Below are 8395 nucleotides of genomic sequence, written 5' to 3'. Positions count from 1 at the left end.
AATTGCACTAGTATGTAGAGTTAAGTACCACCTCAGTTTATTTATCTATTTAGAAATATAGCACAGAATAGAGCCTTCCGGTCCATCGAGCCACACAACCCGCAAACCCACAAACTCTGATCCTACCTAGTCACAGGACAATTTGCAGTGACCAATTAACTTACCTGATTCGTCTTTGAACGGTGGGAGGAAATTGGTGTACCCAGAGAAAGCCCAGGCATTTCATGGGGAGGGCGTACAGACTCCTTACAGAGGACGCCAGGATTGATCCCCGATGTTCTGATCTCTAATAGCGTCACACTAACTGCTATGCTTCCCTGGTACAAGATAAAGACTGCAATGCAGTTGAAAAATTTTAAAAAACTAATGTGGTAGTTAGTGTTCTTTGTGACAGAATTTAGGGATTGAAATATTAAATCGTTTAAATAAAAAATGGCACATTAACCAGAACAAATCTTCAAATTTAATAAGATAATGGAAAATCTGGCTACCAATTTTCCAAATGAATATATAAAAACTGCAGCTTCTGCATACTTTTGTTAACTTGCATATTGTTTGAATAGAAACAATAGTTCTTTTCTCACTGAAACTCTCAATGAGTGATTTCAACTCTTTTGCAATGTTTAATGGCAAAATGATTTTGGGGTTTCATAATCATGTTCTTGGTTAAGGTTGTACATCTTGTCAATATTTCTTCTCTCTGTGGTCTTGGAGGTATCTTGGGCATTTGATTTGCAGTAGAGTTATTCTCACTTGTGGAAGGTTCAGGGATGTTTCTTAAATCACCGCCCTTCTCATCAGAATCATTCAGATTTTTATTTGTGAGCTGAGAAACTCCATTTTGGTTCTTTTCAAGCAGTTCCGATATGCCAGCAGAACTTTGAGAGCTGTTGAGACTGTCTGAACTGCTGCCTTGAGATAAATGTGACCTGTTTGACCTTACAGTGGACAAGCTACCATCATCACTCAAATTTTCTGACTCATCTGCATCATGAAGGTTTAACTCATTGTCAAATATGTTTTCATCATTCAAACAGTTCATAGATATTGATCTTTGCTTATACAGTCTTTTTGTGACATCTTTGGTGTTTGTAGTTGACAAATAATGTCTAGCATTGTCTGGATCTGCATTACTTGATTGAATATATGGATCTTTGTCGGGAAGACTGAGGTTTGGGGTAGAATTGTACATGATTGCCTTGGTGAGGAACTGGAATTTTGAATGCGGGTTTCTGTACAGCTGAAGGTAGACAGATGGGACATATCCAGACCGTCCATTATACCTGTTTATCAATAAAATCATGAAAGTTAGTCTTTAAGATGCTTCACAGTTTTCAAAATGCACAGTGGTAAATTTAATGCTTTGTAACTTGTTGATACTAATTAGAGAACATTTAGAATTTCTCCCAGACTCCAAAAGTCACGATGCCGTTTCCTATTTAGCTAAGCCTTGATATAATGAAAGTGTTTTGAAGATTGAGTATTAATACTTGAAACAACAACAGTGGGAACTAATTTTATAACATTAATTGCTATGAAGCATTTTGAGATATCCTGAATGGGACGATGATAAACTTTTTAAAAAGCTATTTCACTTTGTCACAGCTATTATTTATAATACTATCATGAAACTCAGGATAGCTCCATTCGATAAGATTAGGACTGACTGGAAAAAGGAATTGGGCCTTACTATCCCGGCGGATGACTGGGCTCATATTTTACAACTCGTCAATACTTCCTCTATCTGTTCCAAACACTCCTTAATTCAATTTAAAGTTGTCCATAGAGCACACATGTCTAAAGATAAATTAGCTCGTTTTTATTCTCATAGTAACCCTCTTTATGATAGATGTCATGGGGAGATAGCTTCCTTGACCCATATGTTTTGGTCTTGTCCGAGTCTGGAAACTTTTTGGAAAGATATTTTTAATATTATTTCAAAGGTTTTGAATAGTGATATTTCTCCCCATCCTATTACTGCTATCTTTGGATTCCCTAAAACTTCTAGTAATTTATCCCCCTCAGCACGTAGAATGATTGCATTTCTTACTTTAATGGCGAAAAGGTGTATCTCCTTACAACATTGGAAGGAGATTAACGCCCCAAATACGTTTTTTTGGTTCTCTCAAATGATACTGTGTCTAAATTTGGAAAGAATCAGAAGTAATCTTTATGATACTTCAGTTAAATTTGAACAGACCTGGAGATCTTTTATTCAATATTTTCATTTAATGTAACTATTTTTTTCTCTCTGATCATATATACACTCCCTTTGTGGATTTTATCTGCTATTAGTGGAGGTCGGGTTTGAGGACGTGATTGTTTAATCTGTTTAAGTCTACTATTTACCTAGTTAGCCCATTGCTTTGCTTTGTAGCTTCGTGGCACGGTAGTTCTTTTTTTGGGGGTTATTTTTCTCCGTATCGTTTTATATGGAAAACTAGTATACTGTTATATTACCTTGTTATTTTATAACTAACCTACGTTGTTTGCATTGTTTTTTTTGTATTAATATTTCTTGTATATCTATATCGTAACAACGTATTGGTGGATGTTTTACCTTGTATATACTAATTCAATAAAAAGATTTAAAAAGAAAGAAGAAGAAAGGAAGACAAACCTGGCAAGCCACCATCCATCAGGAGATTTCTTTAAGACTTCAACCATGGCTCCAACATGCATGGATAGTTCATCTTCATTTTTTGCTTCATAGCTTTGAATAGCGTGATACTGAGATTCATAATCTGCAGAAACTAAAAAAGACCAAAATTATTTTTTTCAAACATGCTGACATTGCTAAATAATTATTTGAAATATAATAAGACATTGCCTTCTGCTTAAATAAGAACTACAAAATATACAGGGATCTTAATTGGCTTTCATTTGTCAATTATAAAGGTAACAGAGGAGAGAATAAGCACATCTTGACAATTTTAGACAATTTTCTAGAATGCAATTGATATTTTGGTTTAATATCTCAAAATGTGGGTCTTAATTCGGCATTTTATTTCAGCCTGGATGTAGCATGAAATCAGACTCTGGAATTTAACAGCGTGATTGCTTTCATAGATGCCAAACAGTGCCAAATTAAGAAAAAGATAGAAGAGGTGATTAAGGTTGAGGAGAAGAGATAAAGTCTACGAGTTAACAAGTGTGCAATTACAACTGTCTACTTGCCTTAAATACTATCACAGTAACTTCATTATTTACTTATTATTACTGTTATTTTATTTTTTCTCTATATTATGTATTGCATTGAACTGCTGCTGCTAAGTTAACAAATTTCACGACACATGCTGGAGATAATAAACCTCATTCTGATTCTAGTTAATATGCAAAATAATGTAAGTTTTTGAGAATACAAATTAGAAATTGTCAAGAGATTTGGATATTATACTGCAGAGATTGTATATAAATGATGTCTCTACAGTCCTTTGGAATTGATTTCATCCCAAATTGCGCCATGCTGCTTTTGTTAAATCTAGTTTCTGTGTTACATGGAGACACGAGACTGCAGATGCTGGAATCTGAAGTAACACACAAAATACTGGAAGATTTCAGAGAGTAGAGCAGACTACATGGAGGGAAATGGATGGTCAACTGGGCAGTTGAAGAGTGCAGACATGAAATGTCAGCCATCCATTTCCCCTTTGGGTCGTCCCTGACTCACTGTCTTTCTCCAGAATCTTCTGTTGCTTCTAGGTGACACTCCAGTACTTAAAGAGATGCCTAGACATAGTGAACTTACCATCTACCTCACTCTCCAATGGCCCAGACAAGAGACTCCTGAGATAAGGAGCTGGAAACCAGGCTAACTGCTTCCTTTCATTTTCCACGAGCCACCAGCCTACAAAACAAATGTTGTGACATTTTAGATCAAGAAGTTTTAGACAGGTATATGGAGAAATTTAAGGTGGGGGCTTATATGGGAGGCAGGGTTTGAGGGTCGGCACAACATTGGGCCGAAGGGCCTGTACTGTGCTGTACTATTCTATCTTCTATGTGAATATCTAAATCAAACATTCATTGTTGTGATCAAATAATGCAGACATTGGGGAGGGAGTGGAATTACATAGAAAATTCTGGAAATATTCTCTACAGCTATAGATACATAGTATGTAGCAGTTAGTGCTTCCCTTTGTACCACTTGCAATTGCGGATTGGAGTTCAATTCCTGCCACTGTCTGTAAGGAGTTTCAACGTTCTCCCCATGATTGCGTGGGTTTCTTCCGGGGGCACCGGAGGCTCCAGTTTCCTCCCATATTCCAAAAAGACGTACGCTTAGCGTTAGTGAATTGTGGGCATGCTGAGTTGGTGTTGGAAGTGTGGTGACACCAGCCAGCTGCCTGGCACAATCCTCACTGGTTTGATTTGACGTAAACACCACATTTCACTGAATGTTTCAATGTACATGTGAAAAATAAAGTTAACTTTATGTTGGATACTTGATCTGCATTGTGAGACAGAGTTAATGGTTCAGTTTCTGATGAGTGGTCATCAACCTTAAATGTTAGTTCTGCTTTTCCCTACATGTGCTGCCTGGTCTGATGAACATTTCCATTGTTTTCTGGTTTACTCCCATCAAACTTATTATCTGCTTTGGTGGTAATTATCACTTTCATTTTAATAAAATGAATTATAAAACATACTAGTTCTTACATTTGTTGAAATGTTGAACAGCTACACAAATGGTTAGTAGGAACCATCAACTAAAAACGTTTGGATTTGTGTTTTTCTGGTAACTTCAATGTAATTACTAGAGTGATCTATAATGCCACAGAACATTGTTTCTGCCACACCACACGTAATCAGGGCTGTTTTATATCATTAATATTTTCTAATGGAATATTAAGAACCTTCTCCAAAATACATTTCATTGAAATTGCAGAATTGGAACCTTCCGGTAGAAGAGCTGATCGAGTCTCCTCATCCCAAACCAAACCACTTTGTATTACAATTAGTTCTCAAACTAAATCACAAACAGGAGAAAATCTGCAGATGCGAGAATCCGAGCAACACACACAAAAATGCTGGGGGAGCTCAGCAGGCCAGGCAGCATCTCTGGAAAAGAGCACAGTCGCCGTTTCGGGCTGAAACCCTTCAGTAGTCCCGCTGAGTTCCTCCAGCATTGTGTGTGTGTGTTCCTCGAACTAAATGATCGATTTCCTATCTCCTCCCGTGATGTGACTACAAAGAGAATGTCTGGGTTTGTTTAAAAGATACCTGATGAGTTCTTGGTAATGACATCAACTACTTCGTCCTCCAACACCTTAAACGGATTGTTCCTGGTATCTTTTCCTTCATAAGTCGCAATGCATTTGTAACTCTCCGAGGCCATCGGCTGCGTGATGGTTTCGATAGTTTTCGCGCCTGTGCGCCTCCATGTGTTTTTTCTCTGTCCGATTGCAGATGGCATGATGATAACACTACAGTGAAAGAGAAGGTTTGTATCACTACAACCGGCCAATTGATCAATGGGGAATAATCTTTAGAGATCTGATACAGGGGTAACCAGGTTCAAATTCAAGTAACCCCTAATAACTCTTTGGCTGGACTGATTTGTACTTAAACTCACCTGTCCGAGGGGAAAGAAGGCGCCAGGTCACTTTCGGTGGGGAGGAAGAATTGGATAACATCTTGATCCTCTGGGATTTTAACACTGCTTCGCAATAGCTCCGAGCAGTAATTCTCCAGTCTGCCCATTCTGAGCACCGATTTACTCACTTGGGTCCGTCGTTTTTCCTTCCGGGAAACATCTGCAAGGTAAGCAGAGTACTTCACATCCTGAACTCAGGTCAGCAGTCTAATAAGTAAAGCACTTCTGGCGATGGTTACTGAACAAATTGACGTGTAGATTGTTTTAAAGTAACGCGAGGCATGTAAAGTTTATCAAGAATTAAGATGATTTCTTATAGTTTTATTAATATTTACCAAAACCAAGACACATAATTCCGTAGTTTAATTTTGTGTTTTGATCTCAAGGTTACATTGATCTTACCTTGGAATTTTGGAATAATTCGATCCGACTTTTTAATGCGCCCTGCCTCCAACGGGTACTTCTTTACAACCGTTTTCTGTCATTCAGAAGAAGTGAAATAGATAAATATGCCAGCACAACGGAAGAGGGGTTGTTTAAAATTCATCTAGTTTTGGAATACTTACATGGAGTTTCTTAATCTCGTCAAACGTTCTATACACAATAACATCATTTCGATCCGACCACAGAACGGAGGCAAGGTAACACTGCCAATGATTAAAAAAAGGTAAGTTACGTATAAATACTAACATACAGCTGATAGAACTATTAAGAACACGGGGAAGGAGGATAACATTTTAACGTGATTCTCGAATAATACAGGACGGTATAGTTATAAAACAGATTACCTTTTGCTTTTTGTGTCGTATTAATCCAATGATTCGAACATTGAGCGGAAATCTTCCGTACATCTTTACTCCGAGTAGTCTGTTGCTTCAGCAGAGCTCTGAGTTTGTGACTGATTACTGAGTATTTATAGGGACACCTGTTCCTCCCTCTTTCCCAGCCAAGTGACGTTACCGCCGGCAGTCTCAATGCTCATTCCACTCCGGTTGCGTAGTCATGTGCTGAAGTTCTTGTCTACTGTTGTTAGCTGGAAGGAAATTCTACAGTGACGGTAATTACTTCCGTGACCTGCAGTGGGAAATGTTTTCCATCATAAAATTTCGGGTAGGCTGCAAAATATTCGAGAAATTATCCCGTAGGCAGGAAACCAAACCCAACCAATAAGTAAATAATGGACAAGTGTGAGAAAATGGGCAGATGCTGTGAAATCCAAAGCAACACATACAAAAAAATGCTGGAGAAACTCAGCAGATCAGGCAGCATCCAAGGAAAAGACATTTCGGGCCGAGACCGTTCTTTAGGCTTGTGTTGCTGTGGACCAGTTTGAGATGAAGTATTGGAACACTGGAATGGCGGACATTGACATGGTCCGGTTGTTCCTCCGCCCCATGCCCTGCCAAATGATCTCTGAGATGCATATGACCCTCTTCCCCCTTTGCTAAGAAGTAACTTGGCAGTTTTCTGCTCTGGTTGGAGACCGACACTCTGCCAACCCCGGTGATTTCAGCAGCTCATGTCGTTGCTTGTGAGTGACTCTTGGCAGTTACTAACACAAGGCAGCCCTACCGACTCTGTGACCTTACCAGAGTGCATGTGAAACACTGCATTCCCAGAGATTGTTCGAGATAATCGGAAAGCTATCCTTCTAAGGGTTGGAAAGATTTTTCCAAAGGCTGACTTCATGTAAATCATTTACATCCTAAACCTCTAAATTTATTCTCACAATTCCATTCCAGGCAAAGAACAACTTAAGCCTCTTGGCATTTTAAATATATATAACATGCCTTATTGTACACTTCAAATTAATTTCAACTTTATTAGTTTAAAAAAATACCAGTGCCTAAATAGAGTTGTGTGAGCTGCCTCAATGTCTATTGGTTAATGGCACTTGTATCTACTGTGATGAAGTGCTTTGAGAGGTTTATCATAGCTAAAATTAATTCCGGCTTAAGCAAGGACTTGGACCTGCTGGAATTTGCCCATTGCCACAATAGGTCTACAGCAGATGCAGTCTCACTGGTTCTCCACCTGGCCTTGGATCCCTTGGACCATAGTGATACCTATGCCAGGCTGCTCTTTATTGTTTACAACTCAGCCTTCAGCACAATTATACCCTCATGACTAATTAGCAAACTCTAAAACCTGGGCTTCTATACCTACATACAGTCCTTATTTCAGGAATAGTTTCTTCTGCTCCACCATCAGATTTCTGAATGGACAATGAATCCATGAACACTACCTCTGTATTTCTCCCTCTCTTTTTGCACTACCTGTTTAATTTATTTTTCATATATATATTTATTTATTGTAGTTTATGGTTATTATTGTGTATTGCAATACAACAAGTTTCATGACAAACAGTATAGCAGTGATATTAAACTGGATTCTGATTCTAACAACTTTCAATAATTGTAAGGAATAATGTAACTTCCCTTAGTCTATTGATTTGTTCACCTGGAGTTTTGTGAATATGATTTATTCTTCCACTTGGTTGCTTGATATGATAATGAAGAACGATACAGATTTTTCTTTAATAAGTACTATGAACAGGAGAGAATTCTCTTCCGAGCTGTCACTAGGTAGGCTGGGAAAAGATTTAAATCTCACATCGAAGGCATCTTGAAGAAACGCTACCACTCCACTGACCCCTGAGACAGATGATCACAAAAGGTGGTAACTGAGCATTCCAGACAGTATTGAGAACCTGTAGGCCATACATGCAGAACACAAAAAGCATTTGTGTTATTGATGGACAGAGTGGACCATGGCACAAACTACCCAGCCTCCTGCTTT

The 8395-nt window shown here is 38.3% G+C and overlaps 1 protein-coding gene across 1 annotated transcript; it reads right to left on the bottom strand.

Annotated features, from left to right (window-relative positions):
- Positions 1-451: 451 nt before the first annotated feature.
- Positions 452-6470, bottom strand: LOC140202980 (NADPH oxidase organizer 1-like). Its single transcript, XM_072268637.1, has 8 exons — positions 6385-6470; positions 6163-6243; positions 5999-6074; positions 5576-5756; positions 5224-5426; positions 3749-3847; positions 2621-2753; positions 452-1283 (listed from the first exon to the last, which is right to left on the bottom strand). Exons 1-8 carry the CDS (start codon positions 6445-6447, stop codon positions 593-595), a joined length of 1527 nt encoding a protein of 508 aa, XP_072124738.1. The 5' UTR covers positions 6448-6470; the 3' UTR covers positions 452-592.
- Positions 6471-8395: the final 1925 nt, after the last annotated feature.

Source organism: Mobula birostris, chromosome 9 (genome assembly GCF_030028105.1).
Source record: "Mobula birostris isolate sMobBir1 chromosome 9, sMobBir1.hap1, whole genome shotgun sequence".
NCBI lineage: Eukaryota > Metazoa > Chordata > Chondrichthyes > Myliobatiformes > Myliobatidae > Mobula > Mobula birostris.
This window is presented reverse-complemented; position numbering and strand designations above follow the sequence as displayed.

Coding starts and splice junctions, on each gene's coding strand:
- LOC140202980 (XM_072268637.1), bottom strand. CDS start 6,447: ATGTACGGAAGATTTCCGCTCAATGTTCGAATCATTGGATTAATACGA. Junction 6,075..6,162: donor ACGAGATTAAGAAACTCCAT/GTAAGTATTCCA, acceptor TCTGAATGACAG/AAAACGGTTGTAAAGAAGTA. Junction 5,427..5,575: donor CCTTCTTTCCCCTCGGACAG/GTGAGTTTAAGT, acceptor CTTTCACTGTAG/TGTTATCATCATGCCATCTG.